The sequence below is a fragment of the Aotus nancymaae genome, unplaced genomic scaffold, assembly GCF_030222135.1.
Source record: "Aotus nancymaae isolate 86718 unplaced genomic scaffold, 86718_ANA_hifiasm-v0.15.2.pri h1tg000028l, whole genome shotgun sequence".
Classification (NCBI taxonomy): Eukaryota; Metazoa; Chordata; class Mammalia; order Primates; family Aotidae; genus Aotus; species Aotus nancymaae.
The window spans coordinates 30,201,711-30,224,644 of NW_026988441.1; the positions used below are offsets into that span (position 1 = coordinate 30,201,711).

At 45.2% G+C, this 22,934-nt stretch overlaps 2 protein-coding genes across 11 annotated transcripts in view; one reads left to right on the forward strand and one right to left on the reverse strand.

Moving 5' to 3' along the window:
* Positions 1–83: 83 nt before the first annotated feature.
* LOC105720938 (olfactory receptor 1I1) lies at positions 84–5,992 on the reverse strand. The gene is given in 7 exon segments (XM_064382137.1): positions 84–237; positions 5,072–5,135; positions 5,138–5,365; positions 5,368–5,466; positions 5,469–5,624; positions 5,627–5,729; positions 5,732–5,992. Coding segments are annotated over 7 exon segments (1,065 nt in total).
* Positions 5,993–10,570: 4,578 nt separating this feature from the next.
* LOC135276782 (multidrug resistance-associated protein 1-like) overlaps positions 10,571–22,934 on the forward strand; it is a 50,119-nt gene continuing 37,755 nt past the window's right edge. For 9 of the 10 annotated variants that reach the window (XR_010344338.1, XR_010344339.1, XR_010344342.1 and 6 more), the window contains exon 1: positions 10,571–10,777. The gene's annotated coding sequence lies outside the window, so the exon portion shown is untranslated. Of the gene's footprint in view, positions 10,778–20,748; positions 20,852–22,934 lie in introns of those variants that run through there. The other variant, XR_010344341.1, reaches the window with a different exon arrangement.

Sequence of the window (22,934 nt, forward strand, 5' to 3'; positions counted from 1 at the left end):
ACAATCCCTGTGGCCCACAGGCCGTGTGACTCCCAGTGCCCTCCACAGGCCCTCTGCAAACCAGCCCCCCTGTCACTCTGGGCTCAGGCCACACCAGTCTCCATGATTTCTTTGAACAACAGAGGCTCCCTGTCATCATGGAAACTTTGCACTTCTTGTTCCCTTCCAGGGGGAGAGTACACCGAAGGCCCATGGAACTGGGCCAGCGTACCGCTAGAATACGAGTTTCTTGGGGGGCTGGAAAAAAAAAAGGTTTTAAATTCAATTGGTGAAATGGCATGATTGCCGCCTAGTGGCCACTTCTGCAACTGCAGTTTTCAGAGCTTTTCGAGCGGTTGGGAAGGTTTCCTCCTGGACTCGTCCATGGTAGGAGCTAGAGCAGCATCTCAGTTCTTCTGTATCTCTGAACCTAAAGCCTGTTTGGGTCCCATTTATCTGCAGGACCCCCATCTAGCCCAGTGATGCTCAAACTTTTAAATTATAAGCTTTTTTTTTTTTTTTTTTGGAGACAGTTTCGCTTTTGTTGCCCAAGCTGGAGTTCAGTGGTGTGATCTCGGCTCACTGTAACCTCCACCTCCTGGGTTGAAGCCATTCTCCTTCCTTAGCCTCTAGAGTACCAGGGACTACAGGCATGCACCACTGATTTTGTATTTTTAGTAGAGACGGGATTTCCCCATGCTGGTCAGACTGGTCTCAAACTCCTGACCTTAGGTGATCCGCCTGCTTCAGCCTCCCAAAGTGCTGGGCTTTTTTTGTTTGTTTTTAGAGACAGGGGTCTCATTACTCTGCCCAGGCTGGACTCGAACTCCCAGGCCTAAGTGATCCTCGTGCCTCAGCCTCTTGAATAGCTGGGGCTACAGGTGCGCCTCTTGAATAGCTGGGGCTACAGGTGCGCCTCACTGCGGCCTGCAATGATGTTCAAACTTTAAGGATCATATGAATGCCTCGGGGAATTATGATTAGCAGGTGTGGGATAGAGTGGGAGCCTTCATTCTAACAAGCATGATGATTCTTCTGATTCATGTATCACTTTGGGTAGCAGGCTCTGGTTTTTCTGAAGAAAAGAAGTCATTAAACTTGCTTGGTAAAAGGACAAACTAATTTTTTTTTTTTGAGACAGGATTTCGCTCTATTGCTCAGGATAAAGTGCAGTGGTGCAATCACAGCTCACTGCAGCCTTAAACTCCTGGGTGTGCGATCCTCTAGCCTCAACCTCGTGGGTAGCTGGGACCACAGGTGCATGTCACCATGCCTGGCTAATTTTTAAATTTTTGTGGGGATGGGATTTCACTATGTTGCCCAGGCTGATCTCAAATTTCTGGCCTCAAGTGATCCTCCCCTTCAGCCTTCCATAGTGCTGGGATTATAGGCATGAGCCTCTACCCAGCCAGAATTTTATATACTTTTAATTGGTCATAGAATCTTCTTTTTCTCTTTTAAAATTAATTTTCTTCTTTTTTCTTTTTCTAGTATCCAGAATCTATCATATTCTGGCAGAAGATCTTCTTTATCTTCTTCGTCTTCTTTTTTTTTTTTTTGAGATGGAGTCTCACTCTGTCGCCCAGGCTGGAGTGCAATGGCACGATCTCGGCTCACTATAGCCTCTGCCTCCCAGATTCAAGCGATTCTCCTACCTCCTGCCTCAGCCTCCCAAGTAGCTGGGATCACTGGTGCCTACTAGCACACCTGGCAAATTTTGTATTTTTAGTAGAGACCGGGTTTCATCATGCTGGCCAGGCTGGTCTCAAACTCCTGAGCTCAGGTGATCCGCCCACCTTGGCCTCCCAAAGTGCTGGAATTACAGGTGTGAGCCACTGTGCCCGGCAATATCATCTTTTATTTTTTTTCCAACCATTTAAAAATGTTAAAATTGTTAAGCTCTGCAGGCCGTGTAAGAACAGATCACAGGCAGGATTTGGCCTTGGGCTATAATCTGCAGGTTTCTTCTCTAGACTGTGAATGCTAAACTACATCTTGTTCTCGTCAAGGTCCGGCGCTCTGGGATGGGTTCACTGTTTGAACCGTGGCTACCACATCTTGCCAGCTTTACTTTTGAAGCTTTAACTTTCTCCTCTGTGGAAAAAAAAGGTGTTAAACTATTAGGTTGGTGCAGAAGTCATTGCTGTTTGCCGTTACTTTCAATGGCAAACTGGAAATTACTTCCACACCTAGAGCTGTTGTTTAAACTTTATTGAGACTGTGCATATAAGGGAGTTAGCGTTGTTCAGATAATAAATCTCGGTTGTTGTCAGCATTACTGGCATCACGCTGATACCCAGTAAGCAAATCCGTGCAACTTAGATCCTTCATCCTTTTCTCCAGTTCCAGCCCATGGTCCCTTGACCAGAACACGTGGTCAGTCATAGACTTAGAGGATGTATTGGGATATTGGGACACAGTCTTTTTTTTTTTTTTTTTTTGAGATAGAGTCTCACTCTGTCACCCAGGTCACCCAGGCTGAGGGACAGTGGTGCAATCTTGGCTCACTTCAACCTCCACCTCCCGGGTGCAAGCGATTCTCCTGCCTCAGCCTCCTGAGTAGCTGGGACTACAGGTACCCACCACCACACCTGGCTGATTTTTTTTGTATTTTTAGTAGAGATGGAGTTTCACCATATTGGCCAGGCTGGTCTCGAACTCCTGACCTTGTGATCCACCTGCCTGGTCCTCCTAAAGTCCTGGAATTACAATCATGAGCCACCGCACCCGGCTGTGGGACAGAGTCTTTGTAGGTTGCTGACATTTGCTAAACTAACTGTATTTGTTTTCTAGGGACGTTGTAACAAAGTACCAGAAATCAGGCTGAGTGTGGTGGCTCACACTTGCAATCCCAGCACTTTGGGAGGCCGAGGAGGGCAGATCGCTTGAGTCCAGGAATTTGAGACCAGCCTGGGCAACATAGTGAGACCCTGTCTTTATAAATATATATCGCTGGTTGTAGTGGCATGGGCCTGTAGTCCCAACTACTCAGGAGGCTGAGGCAGGAGGATTGCTTGAGCCCAGGAGTTTGAGATGAGGTTGCACCTGAGCTGATTGCACCACTGTACTCCAGCCTGGGTGGCAGAGTGAGATCCTGTCTCTCTCTCTCAAAAAAAAAAAAAAAAAAAAAAAAAAATTAAAAAGTCCATAAACTAGGTGACTTACACAATAGAAATGTCTTACAGTTCTGGAGGTTAGGAGTCCAACATGAAGGTGTCAGGCTGGTGCGGTGGCTCATGCCTGTAATCCCAGCACTTTGGGAGGCCAAGGCGGAATTTGAGACCAGTTTGGCCAATATGGTGAAACCCTAAACACCACAGAGATATTCCTCAAGAAGAGCAACCCCAAGGCACATAATCGTCAGATTCACCAGGGTTGAAATGAAGGAAAAAATGCTAAGGGCAGCCAGAGAGAAAGGTCGGGTTTCCCACAAAGGGTAGCCCATCAGACTCATAGCAGATCTCTCGGCAGAAACCCTACAAGCCAGAAGACAGTGGGGGCCAATAGTCAACATCCTTAAAGAAAAGAACTTTCAACCCAGAATTTCATATCCAGCCAAAATAAGCTTCATAAGTGAAGGAGAAATAAAATCTCTACTAAATACACAAAATTAGCTGGGTGTGGTGGCGGGTGCCTGTAATTCCAGCTACTTGGGAGACTGAGGCAGGAGATTTGCTTGAACCCAGGAGGTGGAGGTTGCAGCGAGCCGAGATCGTGCCACTGCATCCAGTAGGGGTGACAGAGCAAGACTCCATCTCAAAAAAAAAAAGAAAAAGATCAGGTGTCAGTGGTATTGGTTCCTTGGTTCCTTTGAGGACTGAGAAGGAGAACCTGTTCCATGGCTCTCTCCTGGCTTCTGGTGGTTTGCAGTCAGTTCCTGGCATTCCTTGGCTTATAGCAGCATCACTCCAACCTCTGCCTCCCTCTTCACATGGCGTTCTCCCTGTGTGTGGGTGCCTGTGTCCAAATCTTCCCCTTTCATAAGGACGCCAGTCATATCAGATTAGGGACCACCCTAATGACCTTACTGTAATCTAATGACATCTGTAATCACCCTATCTTCAAATATGGCCACATTCTGAAGTCCTTGGGGTTAGGACTTCAACACATCCTTTTTTATTTTTTTATTATTATTACTTTTACAGACATGGTCTCACTCTGTTGCCCAGGCTGGCATCCGGTGGTGCAATAATAGTTCACTGCAGTCTCGATCTCCTTGACTCAAGAAAGCCTCCTGCCTCAGTCTCCTGAGTAGCTAAGATGACAGGTGCTCTATCATCTATCTATCATGCTCTCTCTCTCTATCATCTGTCTATTGATCTATCAATCTGTCTTCTGTTATCTATCGATTGATCAACTGATCTACCTACCTACCTATCTTATCTATCTGTCTGTCTGTCTATCCATCCATCCTATCTATCAATCTATCGCTCTATCTATCTATGAATGAATGACAAATCTTGCTCTGATTCCCAAGCTGCTGAAGTGTGGTGGTGCAATCATAGCTCACTGCAATCTTGAACTCCTGGGCCCAAATGATCTACCTGCCTCAGCCTCCTGAATAGCTGACACTACAGGTGTGCACCACCATGTCTTGCTAAAATGATTTTCTTTGTGGAGATAGGGTCTCTGAATGTTGCCCAGGCTGGTCTCAAACTCCTGGCCTCAAGCGATCGTTCCACCTTGGCCTCCCAAAATGCTGGAATTGCAGGCTTGAGCCACGTACCCATCCTTTGTCAATACTAAAATGAGTGTAGCCACATGTCTTGTTTCCAACTACTCTTATCCACTTAGCAACCCTAAACGCCCGATCCCCCAGAGGGGCTGATTTCAGGCCACTTTGATCTTTGCTATTCTGATCTTCATGGGGAAGATAAATCATGGGGAAAATGCACGCCTTCCCTTTGGGGGCCCATCCACTTTGTTCATCTCTTTAAGACACATTTACCACATTATACTGGAAGGATTTATTCCGTGTCTGTATTCCCAGTGAGGGGATGGGATGCTCTCTGTGTCCCTAGCACCCAACAGTGATCCTGGAACATGATAAGCATCCAATAACCGTTCTTCCCTAGGACAGGGGGACGGCCACTTTGCCAATGAGCTTCCCCAGGGCGTCTTCATGTCCTTGTTCTGTAGGCTGTAGATAAAGGGTTCAGCATGGGTATGATCACCCCACACATGAGGGCGGCTGCCTTGTCCTTCTGGGAGGAGCTGGGGGATGCAGGCTGTAAGTACACAGCAAAGATGGTCCCATAGAACAGGGACACCACAGTGAGGTGTGAGCCACAGGTGGATAAGGCTTTCCAGTTGCCCCGAGCAGAAGGGATCTTAAAGACTGTGCAGAAAATGCGGATGTAGGAGAGAAGGATGCAGGAGAGTGGGCGATGCTCATGACGAAGCCAGAAGCCAAGATCACCAGCTCATTGGTGTGCGTGTCTGAGCAAGAGAGCTTCAGCAGGGGCATGAGGTCACAGAAGAAGTGGAGACTTCGGAGCCAGCACAGAAGGTCAGTTGAGCCATGAGGCAGGTGTGTATGAGAGACTGGATGTTGGTGATCACCCATGGTGCCCCCAGCAGCAGCCCACAGACACGGGGGCACATGAGGACCAAGTAATAGAGTGGGTGGACAATGCCATGAAGCAGTTAATGGCCATTACTGCCAGGAGAAAGCTGTCCATGGTCCTGAACAGGTGGAAGGCGTACATCTGGGTGAGGCAGTCCGCTAAGGGGATGGCTCTGCTCTTGAGTCCCGATGGATGTTCACTAGCATCTTGGGGAAGGTGGTGGAGGATCATAGGATGTTAACGAGTGACAGGTTGGACAGGAAGAAGCACATGGGCATGTGGAGGCGAAAGTCCGTGAGGATGGCCAGGATAATGAGGACATTTCCGATGATGGTGACCAGGTATGTGGAGAGGAACATTGTGAAGAGGAGGGTCTGATGCTCTGGCTTTTCTGAGAGTCCCTGGAGGAAGAATTCTGAGATTTTGGTTTGGTTTTCTGGTTCCATGTATGGTCTGTGTCTCGTGGGAACAAAAAGGGAGAGAAGCCATATAGGTCCAGGGGTCAGAGATGCCATTCTGGTCCCAGCTTCCCACGGAAACCTATACTGTTCTGTGAAAATTCCATCATATCCATCAAGTTCCTTTGTGTTTGGTTATCCTCAAGCCATTTTCAGGGGGCTTCTGTTGCCTGTCAAGCCAAGTCATTCATGCCTGAGGCAGTCAGGGTCTCAAGGACCTAACGGAGCTGCTCATAGTCAAACTTGGATGTTCTCTATAAACACTTTTGCTTCCTTCAGTGGAGCAAAGCTTCATAGAAAACAAAACCAAGTGGCTCATGCCTGTAATCCCAGCATTTGGGGAGGCCGAGGCGGGCAGATCACCTGAGGTCAGGAGTTCGAGACCAGCCTGGCTGACATGGTGGAACCTCGTCTCTACGAAAAATACAAAAAAATTAGCAGGATGTGGTGGCAGGCACCAGTAATCCCAGCTACCCAGGAGGCTGAGGCAGGTGAATCACTTGAACTTGGGAGGAAGAGGTTGCAGTGAGCTGAGATTACACCACTGCACTCTAGCCTGGGTGACAGAGCAAGACTCCATCTCAAACAAACAAACAAATGAAAATCAAGCAGAATCAAACCCAACCAAAACCCTATAAAGTAAAGGAAACCTTACCATCTTCTGTTTTTCCTTCTCTTCCTTTCCTGTTATCTTTCCCTCTTCTTTTTTCTTTTTCTGTTTTTGAGACAGAGTCTTGCTCTCTCACCAGGCTGGAGTGCAGTGGTGCTATCTCAGCTCACTGCAACCTCTGCCTCCCGGGTTGAAGTGATTCTTGTACCTCAGCCTCCCGAGTAGCAGAGATTATAGGCACGCACCACCACGCCTGGCTAATTTTTGTATTTTTCATAGAGATGGGGTTTCACCATGTTGGCCAGGCTGGTCTTGAACTCCTGACCTCAAGTGATACACTCACCTTAGCCTCCCATAGTGCTGGGATTACTGGTGTGAGCCACGATGCCCGGCCAGCTTCCTCTTTTCTTTCCTCCCGCCACCCTCTTTCCCTTTCATCCTTTCACCAACAATATGTAATTTAAACATCAGTTTTGTGTTAAAAACAGATGAGTGGATAAAGAAAATGTGTTAGGAATACACAATGGAGTACTATTTATTCAGCCATCGAGAAAAGAGGAAATTCTATCATTCGCGACCATATAGATGAAGCTGGAAGACATTATGTAACGTGAAATAGCCAGGTACAGAAGGACAGATACCACATGTTCTCACTTATATGTGGAATTTAAAATGGTCAATCTCATAGAAGCAGAGAGTAGAATGGTGGTTACCAGAGGGTTGGGGAGGGAGGTGGGTGTGAGGGAGAAATTGGGCAAATAATACAAAATTTCAATTAGATTGGAGGCATACATTCAAGAGATCTACTTGTTCAGCATAGTGACTATAGTTAATGCGTTGTATACTTGAGAAACTCTGAGAGTGAATGTCATGTGTTCTCATCACCAATAAATTATAGGCACAGATGTTCTGAAACTGATAACGAGGTTGTACATTGACAATATCGTAAGTTAGATTGGGCACAGTAGCTCACACCTGTAATCTCAGTGCTTCGGGAGGCTGAGGCGGGTGGATCACCTGAGGTCAGGAGTTTGAGACCAGCCTGGCCAACATGGTGAAACCCAGTCTGTACTGAAATACAAAATTTGCCAGGTGTTGTGGCTAATGCCTGTAATCCCAGCTACTTATGAGGCTGAGGCAGGAGAATCACTTGAACCTGGGAGGCAGAGGTTGCACTGAGCCGAGATTGTGCCACTGCCCTGCAGCCTGGGCAACAAGAGCGAAACACTGTCTCAAAAATATAAATTATCATAAGTCAAAAATGCGTTGAACATACCTACCAAACATTACAGCTTAGCCTAGCCCACCGTAAATGTGCTCAGAACACTTACATTAGCCTATAGTTAGGCAAAACCATCTAATACAAAGTCTATTTTATTCTATTTAATTAATTTTGATACAGGGTCTCACTCTGTCACCCAGGCTGCAGTGCAGTGGCACAATCACGGCTCACTGCAGCCTGTACCTCCTGGGCTCAGGTGCTTCTCCCACCTCAGCCGTCCTCGTAGCTGGCACAGGTGTTTTTATTTTGTCCTCAGCAATGGGTTATCCGTACATCTGTAATATCCATTACAGATATCCGTAATGGGTTAAGCCTTCTTAGGAGACAGTTTCTTTCTTTTTTCCCCCAGCTATTGGCTGCTCAGCATGATTTTTATCTTTTTTAATTTTTATAATTTTATTTTAAGTTCTGGGATACATGTACAGGATGTGCAGGTTTGTTACATAGTTATGTGTGCTGTGGTGGTTTGCCTCACCTATCAACCCAGCACCTAGATACTCAGTCCCACATGCTGCGTTATCCTGATGAGGAGCCAGCTTCTTTCTTTCGTTCTTTCATTTTTTTTTTTTTTTTTTGAGATGGAGTCTCACTCTGGCACCCAGGCCGAAGTGCGGTGGCATGATCTCTGTTCATTGCAACCTCTGCCTCCCAGGTTCAAGCGATTCTCCTGCCTCAGCCTCTTGAGTAGCTGGGATGACAGGCATGCGCCACCATGCCTGGCTAATTTTTGTATTTTTAGTAGAGATGGGGTTTCACCATGTTGGCCAGGCTGGTCTTGAACTCCCGACCTTATGATCCGCCCGCTTCAGCCTCCCAAAGTGCTGGGATTACAGGAGTGAGCCACCATGCCTGGCCAGGAGCCAGTTTCTTAATGCATAGGTCTCACCATAACTCCGACTGGGAGATTGTGTTAGCTACAATTTACAGTGAGCAGACTGGGACTGAGAGCTATCAGGGGCACTCGGCTTGCAAGTGCCTAATCTTGCCTTTGAATTTAGATTTATTTTCACTCTCTCATACTCCATTGCCTCACTAACAATGGCCACTCTTACCTCTTTGTGAGGCATTTTGAAGCTAAACTCTGTGCTGTCAACATGCGCAAGGGAAAAATATTCAATTACAAGCATTTACATGTTTTTTTTTTTGAGACAGTCTCACTCTGCCACCCAGGCTAGAGTACAGTGGCACAATCTCAGCTTACTGCAGCCTCCGTCTCCTGGGTTCAAGTGATTCTTGTGCTTCAGCCACCCGAATAGCTGGGATTACAGGCATGCACCACCACGCCTGATTAATTTTTTTTTTTTTTTGAGATGGAATCTCGCTCTGTCGACCACGCAGGAGTGCAGTGGCGCAATCTCTGCTCACTGCAACCTCCCCCTCCCAGGTTCAAGCGATTCTCCTGCCTCAGCCTCCCGAGTAGCTGGGACTACAGGTGTTCACCACCACACCCAGCTAATTTTTTGAATTTTTAGTAGAGACGGAGTTTCACTGTGTTAGCCAGGATGGTCTTAATTTCCTGACCTCGTGATCCACCTGCCTTGGCCTCCCAAAGTGCTGGAATTACAGGCATGAGCCACCGCACCCTGCCTTCTTTTTTTTTTTTTTTCTTTTTGAGTTTGAGTTTGAGTCTCACTCCGTCACCAAGGCTGTAGTGCAGTGGTGCAATCTTGGTTCACTGCAACCTCCACCTCTCAGGTTCAAGTGATTCTCCCACCTCAGCCTTCTGAGTAGCTGGGATTACAGGCGCCCACCACCATGCCCAGCTAATCTTTGTATTTTCAGTAGAGACGGGGTTTCACCGGACTGTTGGCCAGCCTGGTCTCAAACTCCTGACCGCAAGTGATCTGTCTTCCTCAGCCTCCCAAACTGTTGGGATTGCAGGCGCGAGCCACTGCGCCCGGCCCATAAATCATTTTTTAAAAATAGTTTTTTAAGGCCGGGCGCGGTGGCTCAAGCCTGTAATCCCAGCACTTTGGGAGGCCGAGGCGGGTGGATCACGAGGTCAAGAGATCGAGACCATCCTGGTCAACATGGTGAAACCCCGTCTCTACTAATACAAAAAATTAGCTGGGCATGGTGGCGCGTGCCTGTAATCCCAGCTACTCAGGAGGCTGAGGCAGGAGAATTGCCTGAACCCAGGAGGCGGAGGTTGCGGTGAGCCGAGATCGCGCCATTGCACTCCAGCCTGGGTAACAAGAGCGAAACTCCGTCTCAAAAAAAAAAAAAAAAAAAAAAAATATATAGTTTTTAAATTTAAAACATAGTTTTGCACATTAAAAGAACAGTTTTGCATAGGTTGAACACAAAGTACCTGGAGGTGGTGGTGGGAAGATCAGGTCATAGGAGGATGGCTCAGGTGCCCCAAGCACTGGCCAGGGGTGATTTGGATTGTGTCAGAAATATCAAGTGATAATGACGGAAAAGGGAAAAAGGATGGCAACTGGTTGCCATCCCAGAGGGAGGGGCCGAGGGCTCACCCAGCCATCCACAGTGAGATCCATGCTACGTGTTCCTGGCAACGGTTTCCCTAACTCCCTCCCGCTCGGGCCCGCCCCTCACCCCGTCTCCGTCCCCGCCCCTCGCCCCGGGCCCCGCCCTTCACGCAAGCGACCGAGCCAATGGGGCGCGGTGGCTGCTAAGGTGGAGGCGGAAGCAGGTGGGAGGAGGCGGTGGCGGCGGAGGGGCAGGATGGCGGCGCCTGTTCTCCTAAGAGTGTAGGTGCCGCGGTGGGAGCCGGTGGCCCGAGACCCGTGTGCGCCTCCGGGATCCTGCTCTCCATCTGCGCCTACCACGTGGAGCGGGAGAAGGAGCGGGACCCCGAGCACCGGACTTTCTGCGACCTGGGGCCCTGGGTGAAGTGCTTCGCCGCTCTTGCCTCCAGGTAGCCGTTGGGGCGAGGGCGGAGGCTGGGGTTGGGGAGCGCGCGGCGGGAGCTCGGGCCTGTGCCTTCGGGGACCGGGCCGCGGGGGAACGGACGGGTAGGGACCGGGGCCAGGCGGGGGGCGGCGGCTTGGCGCTCCTGCCCCAGGGGCGGCCCGAATTCATGCCGCGCGGCGGAGGTGGCGGGGCCGCGAGGCCGCCAGGGCGGGATGAGGTGATAGAGTGCAGCCGGGAGGCCGGGGCGGGCGGGGGGCTGCGCTGGGCTGGAGCGGAGGGTCTGAGGAGGGCGGGTCCCGGCCGGCCTGACAGGTTTCCCGGTTCTCGGGAGGCGGGCCGGGGGTGTGGGACCCTGTCCGCCGCACCCGCGAGGCCAGCGGCCACCTCTTGTCCCCTCATCGCTGCCGCCGAAGCTTTGGGGCCGGCGCGGACTCAGGGGGCTTGCGTTTCCCAGTGTCTTCCTGGTGCTAGGACAGGTGTTTCCGTGGTCAGGCCTCTTTGTACTCCAGCGCTAGTGAGAATTTGCAGACTTAATGGGACGGTGACATTTGCGGGCAAACACGAGTTTGACTCTATTCTGGAAGAAGATACCGGCACTTAACGTATCTGATTTCTTGGATTTCTCCTCGTATATTTCAGCGTGCCAGAAGGGGGAAATGGTCTGAGTTTGGGTCTGCGTTTAAGCTTCATTGGAGTAAAGGACCAGTATGTTATGTGTATGGTGGTGGTTTAGGCATTGGGATGACTTTTAAACCTTGTTATTAGTATAATAGGATACCCACAACAGATTAAAAACACACGCTTTGCTAAACTTGAGCGATTGGTTTGTGTTACTGGTCATTTTAGTTTTTTTTTTTTTTTATGTTGTAATTGGTTTGTCCGTTACATTTTATTTTAACGCATTAAATTTTCCTAAGCAAGTTATTTTGAAAAAGGGAGGAACTTACATTTTAAAGGTGGCTGCTGTTTTTTGTTTTTGTTTTTCTTTTTTGGGGGGATTAAAAACATAACAAGTTGAAGGAATGAATTCAGAATTGATAGATTACGATTTTAATAGAGACTATGTCTAATATTTAGATGTTTATTAACATGTTTGTTAACAGTAGTCACATTTGAGCAATTTCTTCCCCTCCTGTTGACTGGTAAATTGGTATGTGGACAGAAATGTATAGCTCACTAGTTTATTTCGACTCACATATTGTTGATTACATGAACAAGTTAGCATTGGAGTTTGTCTTGTTATTGGTTACAAGCTGCAGGGTGCGGATGTTTCCACTTAGCCTTCTCATGGACGAGATACTCTATCTCATTTGCTCTTAAACCAAAATCCTGTAGCTTTTTACAGGGGGAATAATTATCACGTGGCCAAATGAAAATTCTGAAAATGCATTTAAAATGTAGTTATTAGTTTACAGAGGAAAATACATAGATGTGACAAAAAGCTCACATTTGTTGGTGGTGGTTATTCCGAACCAAGGTAATAGGCTGATTAGACTCTCAGATACCCTTTGAGAAACATTGAGTGTCTTTTATGCAAAATTTTTATGTTATTTTCACTTTGGGAAAGGACTTTAATCTCCTAAGTAACTTCCACCTGAAGTTAGTTAATTGAATAAATTAGGAATAAATTGAATAAATAAGGAAAACATGCAGCAGCACATTTCAAGTATTTAAGAAACTAGAAGAACTAAAAATAACTTTTGATCCTAGGTTAATAGGGAATTTAAGCAGAATTATTATTACCAAATTTTAGATTTTTTTTTATTGCATTTTAGGTTTGGGGGTACATGTGAAGAACATGCAAGAGTGTTGCATAGATACACACATGGCAGTGTGATGTGCTGCCTTCCTCCCCATCACCTATATCTGGCATTTCTCCCCATGCTATCTCTCCCCAACTCCCCACCCCCCACTGTCCCTCCCCTCTTTACCCCCTGCAGACCCCAGTGTGTGATGCTCCTCTCCCTGTGTCCATGTGTTCTCATTGTTCAACACCCACCTATGAGTGAGAACATGCAGTGTTTGATGTTCTGTTCTTGTGTCAGTTTGCTGAGAATGATGGTTTCCAGGTTCATCCATGTCCCTACAAAGGGCACGAACTCATCGTTTTTGATGTCTGCATAGTATTTCATGGTGTATATATGCCACATTTTCCCTGTTCAGGCTATCATCGATGGGCATTTGGGTTGGTTCCAGGTCTTTGCTATTGTAAACTGTGTTGCAGTGAACATTCGTGTGCATGTGTCCTTATAGTAGTAGAACGATTTCTAATCCTTTGGATATATACCCAGTAATGGGATTGTCTAGGTCCTTGAGGAATCGCCACACTGTCTTCCACAATGGTTGGACTAATTTACACTCCCACCAACAGTGTAAAAGTGTTCCTATTTCTCCACATCTTCTCCAGCATCTGTTGTCTCCAGATTTTTTAATGATTGCCATTATAAATGGCATGAGATGGTATCTCAATGTAGTTTTGATTTGCATTTCTCTAATGACCAGTGATGATGAGCATTTTTTCATGTTTGTTGGCCTCATGTATGTTCTTTTGTAAAGTGTCTGTTCGTGTCCTTCTCCCACTTTTGAATGGGCTTGTTTTTATCTTGTAAATCTGTTTTAGTTCTTTGTAGATTCTGGATATCAGCCCTTCGTCAGATGGGTAGACTGCAAAAATTTTTTCCCATTCTGTTGGTTGCCGATTCACTATAATCACTGTTTGTTTTGCCATGTAGAAGCTGTGGAGTTTGATTAGGTCCCATTTGTCTATTTTGGCTTTTGTTGCCAATGGTTTTGGTGTTTTGGTCATGAAGTCCTTGCCTACGCCTATGTCCTGAATGGTTTTGCCTAGGTTTTCTTCTAGGGTTTTTATGGTGTTAGGTCTTATGTTTAAGTCTTTAATCCATCTGGAGTTAATTTTAGTGTAAGGTGTCAGGAAGTTTCTGCTTTCTGCACATGGCTAGCCAGTTTTCCCAACACCATTTATTAAACAGGGAGCCCTTTCCCCATTGCTTGTTTTTGTCAGGTTTGTCAAAGATTGGATGGTTGTAGATGTGTGGTATTGCCTCCGAGGCCTCTGTTCTGTTCCATTGGTCTATATCTCTGTTTTGGTACCGGTACCATGCTGTTTTGATTACTGTAGCCTTGTAGTATGGTTTGAAGTCTGGTAGTGTGATGCCTCACGCTTTGTTTTTTTTTGCTTAGAATTGACTTGGCTATGCGGGCTCTCATTTGGTTCCGTATGAAGTTTATGGTAGTTTTTTCCAGTTCTGTGAAGAAGGTCATTGGTAGCTTGATGGGGATAGTGTTGAATCTGTAAATTACTTTGGGCAGTATGGCCATTTTCACGATATTGATTCTTCCTAGCCATGAACATGGAATGTTTCTCCATCTGTTTGTGTCCTCTCTTATTTCGTTGAGCAGTGTTTTGTAGTTCTCCTTGAAGAGGTCCTTTACATCCTTTGTTAGTTGTATTCCCAGGTATTTTATTCTCTTTGTAGCAATTGTGAATGGCAGTTGATTCTTGATTTGGCTCTGTTTAAGTCTGTTATTGGTGTATAGGAATGCTTGTGATTTTTGCACATTGATTTTTTTATCCTGAGACTTTGCTGAATTTGCTTATCAGTTTCAGGAGATTTTGGGCTGAGACGATGGGGTCTTCTAGATATACAATCATGTCATCTGCAAATAGAGACAATTTGACTTCCTCCTTTCCTATTTGAATACCCTTTATTTCTTTTGCTTGCCTGATTGCTCTGGCTAGAAATTCCAATACTATGTTGAATAGGAGAGGTGAGAGAGGGCATCCTTGTCTAGTGCCAGATTTCCAAGGGAATGCTTCCATTTTTTTCTCATTCAGTATGATATTGGCTGCTGATTTTTCGTAAATAGCTTTTATTATTTTGAGATACGTTCCGTCAATACCTAGTTTATTGAGGGTTTTTAACATAAAGGGCTGTTGAATTTTGTCAAAGGCCTTCTCTGCATCAATTGAGATAATCATGTGGTTTTTGTCTTTGGTTCTGTTTATGTGGTGAATCACGTTTATAGACTTGCATATGTTGAACCAGCCTTGCATCCCTGGGATGAATCCTACTTGATCATGGTGGATAAGCTTTTTGATGTGCTGTTGCAGTCGGTTTGCCAGTATTTTATTGAAGATTTTTGCATCTATGTTCATGATGGATATTGGCCTGAAGTTTTCTTTTCTTGCTGAGTCTCTGCCGGGTTTTGGTATCAGGATGATGTTGGTCTCATAAAATGATTTGGGAAGGATTCCCTCTTTTTGGATTATTTGGAATAGTTTCAGAAGGAATGGTACCAGCTCCTCTTGGTATGTCTGGTAGAATTTGGCTGTGAACCCATCTGGATCTGGGCTTTTTTTGGGTGGTAGGCTCTTAATTGCTGCCTCAACTTCAGACCTTGTTATTGGTTTCAGCTTCTACGTGATTTAGGCTTGGGAGGATGCAAGTGTCCAGGAATTTATCCATTTCTTCCACATTTACTAGTTTATGTGCATAGAGATGTTTGTAATAATCTCTAATGATGGTTTGTATTTCTGTGAAATCTGTGGTGATATCCCCTTTATCATTTTTTATTGCATCTATTTGATTATTCTCTCTTTTCTTTTTTGTTATCTGACTAGTGGTCTGTTTATTTTGTTGATCTTTTCAAAAAACCAGCTCCTGGTTTTACTGATTTTTTGAAGCGTTTTTTGTGTCTCTGTCTCCTTCAGTTCTGCTCTGATCTTAGTTATTTCTTGTCTTCTGCTAGGTTTTGAGTTTTTTTGGTCTTGCTCCTCTAGCTCTTTTAATTTTGATGATAGGGTGTCAATTTTAGATCTTCCCTTGCTTATCATGTGGGCATTTATTGCTATATATTTTCCTGTAGACACTGCTTTAAATGTGTCCCAGAGATTCTGGTATGTTGTGTCGTCGTTCTGGTTGGTTTCGAAGAGCATCTTTATTTCTGCCTTCATTTAATTGTTTATCCAGTCAACATTCAAGAGCCAGTTGTTCAGTTTCCATGAAGCTGTGCGGTTCTGAGTTAGTTTCTGAATTCTGAGTTCTAACTTGTTTGCACTGTGATCTGAGAGACTGTTTGTTATGATTTCTGTTCTTTTGCATTTGCTGAGGAGTGATTTACTTCCAATTATGTGGTCAGTTTTAGAGTAGGTGTGATGTGGTGCTGAGAAGAATATATATTCTGTGGATTTGGGGTGGAGAGTTCTGTAAATGTCTATTCGGTTTGCTTGGTCCAGGTCTGAGTTCAAGTCCTGGATATCCTTGTTAATTTTCTGTCTCGTTGATCTGTGTAATATTGACAATGGGGTGTTAAAGTCTCCCACTATTATTGTGTGGGAGTCTAAGTCTCTTTGTAAGTCATTAAGAACTTGCTTTGTGTGTCTGGGTGCTCCTGTATTGGGTGCATATATATTTAGGATCGTTAGCTCTTCTTGTTGCATTGATCCTTTTACCATTATGTAATGTCCTTCTTTGTCTCTTTTGATCTTTGTTGGTTTAAAGTCTATTTTATCTGAGATGAGAATTGCAACTCCTGCTTTTTTTTTGCTCTCCATTTGCTTGGTAAATCTTCCTCCATCCCTTTATTTTGAGCCTTTGTGTATCCTTGCATGTTAGACGGGTTTCCTGGATACAGCACACCGAAGGGTTTTGGCTTTTTATCCAATTTTCCAGTCTGTGTCTTTTGATTGGGGCATTTAGCCCATTTACATTTGGGGTTAATATTGTTATGTGTGAATTTGATCCTGCCATTTTGATGCTAGCTGTTTTGTCTGTTAATTGATGTAGTGTCTTCATTGTGTTGATGCTGTTTACCATTTGGTATGTTTTTGGAGTGGCTGGTACTGGTTGTTCCTTTCTCTGTTTAGTGCCTCTTTCAGGAGCTCTTGTAAAGGAGGCCTGGTGGTGATGAAATCTCTGAGTACTTGTTTGTTTGCAAAGGATTTTATTTTTCCTTAATTTATGAAGCTTAGTTTGGCTGGATATGAAATTCTGGGTTGAAAGTTCTTTTTTTTAAGGATGTTGAATATTGGCCCCCACTCTCTTCTGGCTTTTAGGGTTTCTGCTGAGAGATCTGCTGTGAGTCTGATGGGCTTTCCTTTGTGGGTAACCCGACCTTTCTCTCAGGCTGCCCTTAGCATTTTCTCCTTCATTTCAACCCTGGTGAATCTGACGATTATGTGCCTTGGGGTTGCTCTTCTTGAGGAATATCTTTGTGGTGTTCTCTGTATTTCCTGGAGTTGAATATTGGCCTGCCTTGCTAGGTTGGGGAAGTTTTCCTGGATAATATCCTGAAGAGTATTTTCCAGCTTGGATTCATTCTCTCCATCACATTCAGGTACACCTATCAAATGTAAATTAGGTGTTTTCACATAGTCCCATATTTCTTGGAGACTTTGTTCATTCCTTTTTACCTTTTTTCTCTAATCTTGCCTTCTCATTTTATTTCATTGAGTTGATCTTCAACCTCTGATATCCTTTCTTCTGCTTGGTCAATTCGGCTGTTGAAACTTGTGTATGCTTTGCGAAGTTCTCATATTGTGTTTTTCAGCTCCATCAATTCACTTATATTCCTCTCTAAGTTGTTTATTCTCGTTAGCATTTTGTTCAAATCTTTTTTCAAGGTTCTTAGTTTCTTTGCATTGGGTTAGAATATGTTCTTTTAACTTACAGAAGTTTCTTATTACCCACCTTCTGAAGCCTGATTCTATCAATTCATCACACTCTTTTTCCATCCAGCCTTGTTCCCTTGCTGGTGAGGAGTTGTGATCCCTTGTAGGAGGAGAGGTGTTCTGATTTCGGGTGTTTGCATCCTTTTTGCACTGGTTTCTTCCCATCTTTTTGTATTTATCCACCTGTGTTTGTAGTTGTTGACTTTCAGATTGGGTCTCTGAGTGGACGTCCAGTTTGTTGATGATGAAGTTATTTCTTCCTGTTTCTTAGTTTTCCTTCTGCCAGTCAGGCCCCTCTGCTCTAGGACTGCTGAAGTCCACTCCAGGCCCTGCTTGCCTGGGGATCACCTGCAGCGGCTGCAGAACAGTAAGGGTTGCTGCCAGTTTCTTCTGCTGTCTTTGTCCCTGAAGGATATCCGCCTGATGTCAGTCTCAGCTCTCCTTTATGAGGTGACTGTTTGGATATACGGGAGTCAGGGAGCTGCTTGAGGAGACAGTCTGTCCTTTATAGGAGCTCAAGTGCTGAGCTGTGAGCTCTGTTGTTCATTCAGAGTTGCTGGGCAGGTACATTTAAGTCTGCTGCAGCTGAACTCATAAACCCCCCTTTTTTTCCCCAGGTGCTCTGTCCCGGGGATTTAGGGCTTTATTTATGAGTTTCTGTTGTGCTGCTGACTTTTTTCAGGGCTGCCCTGACCAGCGAGGAGGCAGCCTAGTCACTGCCTGCAGAGGCTTTGCTGAGCTGCTGTGGGCTCCGCCCAGCTGCTGTGTGAACTTCCCTGCAGTCCTGTTTATATGAGTGTAGTTAGAACTGCCTCAGCAATAGCGGCTCACCTCTATAATGGCAGACTCTCTCTGTAATGGCGGGTTGCCTCAGCAATGGTGGACTGCCTCCATAGTGGTGCAGTGCCTCGGTAATGGCGGATGCCCTTCCCCCACAGGGCTGGACTGTCCTGGGTTCAGCTGTGCTTGCTGTGAAACTCTCAGTCCAGAGCATTTCAGAGTGCTGTTTTTTTTTGTTGGGGTGGGACCAGCCGAGCCTGATCACCTGCCTCCCTGCCTCAGAGCCTTTTTTTTTTTTTGTCTTCCAGGTGTTCCAGTCACCTGTTGAAAAGGTGCCGGGATCTGTGTGATTTCCCATGCAGTGACCCACTGCGCTGGCTGCAACAGCCGCGCTGAGATTCTTGGCTTTTTTTTGCCCGGGAATCTCCTGGCCTGGCTCTCTGTTTCAGTCCCCTTTTCTATCAGTTGAATGGACGATTCTGTCTTCCCTGAGCTCCAATTGCCAGCTAAAACGATGCCCGGACCGTGTATTTTGTATGGAGAACTGCTGCGCTGGGGCGCCTGGCAAAACAGCCGTGCTGGCCGAAACAGCTGCGCTGGCCAAAACAGCCATGCTGGTGACCCGTGGGGCTCCTCTGCCTGTGAATCTCCTGGTCTGTGGGCAATAAAAATCTGTCTGGAAATGCGGCATTCACTCACCCTTTGTGTTTTCGCTGGGAACAGCAATCCTGAGCTGCTCCTAATCAACCATCTTGTATCCCAATTTTAGATTTTTTTTGAAACAGGTAGTCTAAAATAAATGGGCCTTTTAACATTGGGGCATGGAAGGAGTACTTTACTGTTTGCTTAAGTTCTTGAAATTGACTTTTTTTAAAAAAAGAATTTTGAACCATGTAATAAGCATACACTCTAAAGATTCTCATAGCTATATATCCTGCAAGAGCTGCATGTTTGTGCATCATAAAACATCAAGAAGTATATTAAAAGTATATATAAGTACATGTAAGACTAAAGGTAACTGGATCTCTTCATAGTTTAAATTTGAATTTAATATGTTGTGACTGACAGTGTTGTTTCAGTGTGTAGCTGTGGACATAAAACAGTTTAATGTAGATGCTTTTTAAAGGATAGGTAAAAATAAGATATGCTAATGAGAACAGTAAATAACTTACTTGCTACCTATACAGTGTAATTATTTTAAGAAATTTCTTCAGTTTGATCAGCCTGTGTATAAACTACTTGCAAAAATCAAGTAGTTTATAAACTACTCATTTAATAAATGAATTTACAGGTCAATTTATTTTGGAAATAGTTTATAAACAGGCTGATAAAACCACATATGTATATATACATATATAATCACATATATATACATATATAGACTAATTTTCATTTGGAAGTTTGACAAAAGATTGAAAGTTTTTATTTTGTCAAGCTGAAAGAGACTTTAAATGAAAGGTGATTATTGGACACCTCAAGTTAGCTTCTTTTGAGTAGTGATTGCCATGTAGCAGTACTACTCAAAGATGGGACTCTTAGGAAAAGATAGTTTGAGCCCAGGCCGGGTGTGGTGGTTCACGCCTGTAATACCAGCACTTTGGGAGGCCAAGGCAGGAGGATCACCTGAGGTCGGGAGTTTGAGACCAGCTTGCCCAACATGGAGAAACCCCGTCCCTACTAAAAATACAAAATTAGGTGGGTGGGTGTGGTGGTGCACACCTGTCATCCCAGCCACTCGGGAGGCTGAGGCAGGAGAATTATTTGAACCCGGGAGACAGAGGTTGCGGTGAGCTGAGATCACACCATTGCACTCTAGTCTGGACAACAAGAGCGAAATTCCATCTCAAATAAATAAATAAGAAAGTTTGAAGCTACCTGGCTCACGCCTGTAATCCCAGCACTTTAGGAGGCCGAGATGGGTGGATCATCTGAGGTCAGGAGTTTGAGACCAGCCTGACTAACATGGAGAAATCCTGTCTCTACTAAAAATACAAAATTAGCTGGCTGTGGTGGTGCATACCTGTAATCTGAGCTACTCAGGAAGCTGAGGCAGAAGAATCACTTGAACCCGGGAGGTAGAGGTTGTGGTGAGCTGAGATTGCACCATTGCACTTCAGCCTGGGCAACAAGAGTGAAACTCTGTCTCAAAAAAAAAAAGAAAAAAAGTTTGGGCCCAGAGAAAAGTTAACAGATGAAAAAGATTCTGAAGAGAGTCCTCTTCCAGGGTCCAGTGTCAGCACATGGTTTTGGATTGCTTATACTCAACTTTATTCTCAGTTCACATCCCCAAATGTCCTAATCCAAACAGAATAAGGTAGAGGTTAAAGAGAGAGTCTTGAGGGGGCATGTGTTATCTGTGTGTAAAGTCCCATATTATTTTGGGGCCATAATGATGTACAGGGCCAGACTTTAGATTTCTAAAGAAATATGTTCCCAAAATTAGGAGGCTACAATAGAAATGCTGATTTTTTTTTTTTTTTTTTAAGATGGAGTCTCGCTCTGTCACCAGGATGGAGTGCAATGGCGTGATCTCAGCTCACTGCAGGCTCTGCCTCCTGGGTTCAAGTGATTCTCCTGCGTCAGCTTCCTGAATAGCTGGGATTACAGGTACGTGCCACCATGCCCAGCTAATTTTTGTATTTTTAGTACAGACAGGGTGTCACCATGTTGGCCATGATGGTTTTGGTCTCCTGACCTCGTGAGCCACCGTGCGTAGCCTGATTTTTTATTTCTACCAGGTACAGCCACTACAAACAAATACCACACCACTATCTCATGTCACCATCATTTCTTTTAACAAAAGGATATTTTCACTCAAACAATTCGAAAGAACAGAATCTCTCACAATAAATTTTACTTATTATTTTTTTGAGACGGAGTCTTGCTCTGTCGCCAGGCTGGAGTGCAGTGGCACGATCTTGGCTCACTGCAACCTCTGCCTCCTTGGTTCAAGTGATTGTCCTGCCTCAGCCTCCTGAGTAGCTGGGACTACAGGCAGGCACCATCATGCCCAGCTAATTTTTGTATTTGTAGTAGGGACGGGGTTGGCCAGGATGGTCTTGATCTCTTGACCTCATGATCTGCCCTCCTCGGCCTCCCAAAGTGCTGGGATTACAGGCATGAGCCACTGCACCCGGCCAGAATAAAAGATCTTTAAATGGAATCATTTAGTTATATTCAAAAGTTTACTTTTAGAGCAGCCTGGCTAACATGGTGAAACCCTGTCTCTATTAAAATTATAAAATTAGCTGGGTGTGGTGGCGTGCACCTATAATTCCAGCTACTCCGAAGGCTGAGGCAGGATAATCACTTGAACCCGGGAGGCAAAGGTTGAAGTAAGCGGAGATGGCGCCATTGCACTCCAGCTGGGCTATGGGAGTGAAACTCCATCTCAAAAAAAAAAAAAAAAGTTTACTTTTGTGTCCTTACTTTTCCCCATTTTCCAATAAATCAATGAAAATTCTGCTGCAAGCTGATACCAGCCTGCCAGCTAACATTAAGTTAGCCCTCCCTGCCCCCTTGGTTTGGTATACTGAGCTCAAATCTAAGGGATGGGGTGGGGGGGTGGGGGCGCTTCCAGCTCTCCCAGCTCTTAGACTTGTGGCCTTATCTTCATGGTGCCTCAATTTCTTATGTTAAATAGGGATTTTTACACCTACTTAGGGCCTGGCTTACACCTGTAATCCCAGCACTTTGGGAGACTGACACCTGGCAGATCTCTTGAGCTCAGGAGTTTCAGACCAGCCTGGGCAACAGGGCAAAACCCTGTCTCTACAAAAAATACAAAAAGTAACCGGGCATGGTGGCACATGCCTTTAGTTCCAGCTTCTTGGGAGGCCGAAGTGTGAGGATCACTGGAGCCCGGGAGGCTGAGGTCACTGTGGAGTGAGCCATGATGGTGCCACTGTACTCCAACCTGGGTGGTAGAGAGAGATCCTGTCTCAAAAAAACAAATAAACAAACAAACCTACTTTGCCAGATGAATGTTAGGATGAAAAGTGATTACATATATGTTCCTGAAATAAAGTCTGTCCTCAGTTATAGCTGTTACCGATTCGAGATGTTACTTTTTTTTTCAGTGTTTGATAATAAATGCCTTTAAATATAATAAGTTCTTGTATATAGTTGTTTATATGTTTAAACATTAATTGTTTTAATGTATTTTATTGCTGACTTCATGGCATAGCATATAGATGTGTTCATTTAAAACACTTTTAAAGTTGTGCAAGAGAAACTAATATGGAGAATATTCTTTTTTTTTTTTTTGAGATGGCGTCTTGCTCTGTCACCCAGGCTGGAGTGCAGTGGTGCAATCTCAGCTCACTGGAACCTCTGCCTCCCGGGTTCAAGCGATTCTCCTGCTTCAGCCTCCCAAGTAGCTGGGATTATAGGCACCCACCACCATGCGCAGCTAATTTTTGTAATTTTAGTAGAGACGGGGTCTCGCCTTGTTGGCCAGGCTGGTCTTGAACTCCTGACCTCAGGTGATCTGCCCGCCTCAGCCTCCCAAAATGCTGAGATTACTGGCATCAGCCACTGCGCCTGGCCCTAATATGCAGAATATTGTATGTAGGTGTTTCCTATATATTAGACCCCCTCTAAGAAGGGTTTCTATGTAAGAATAGTACAAATGATCTGGAAAGGTTAATAGGCTTGACAGATTTATGTTTCTTAACACTGTGAAAGTAGT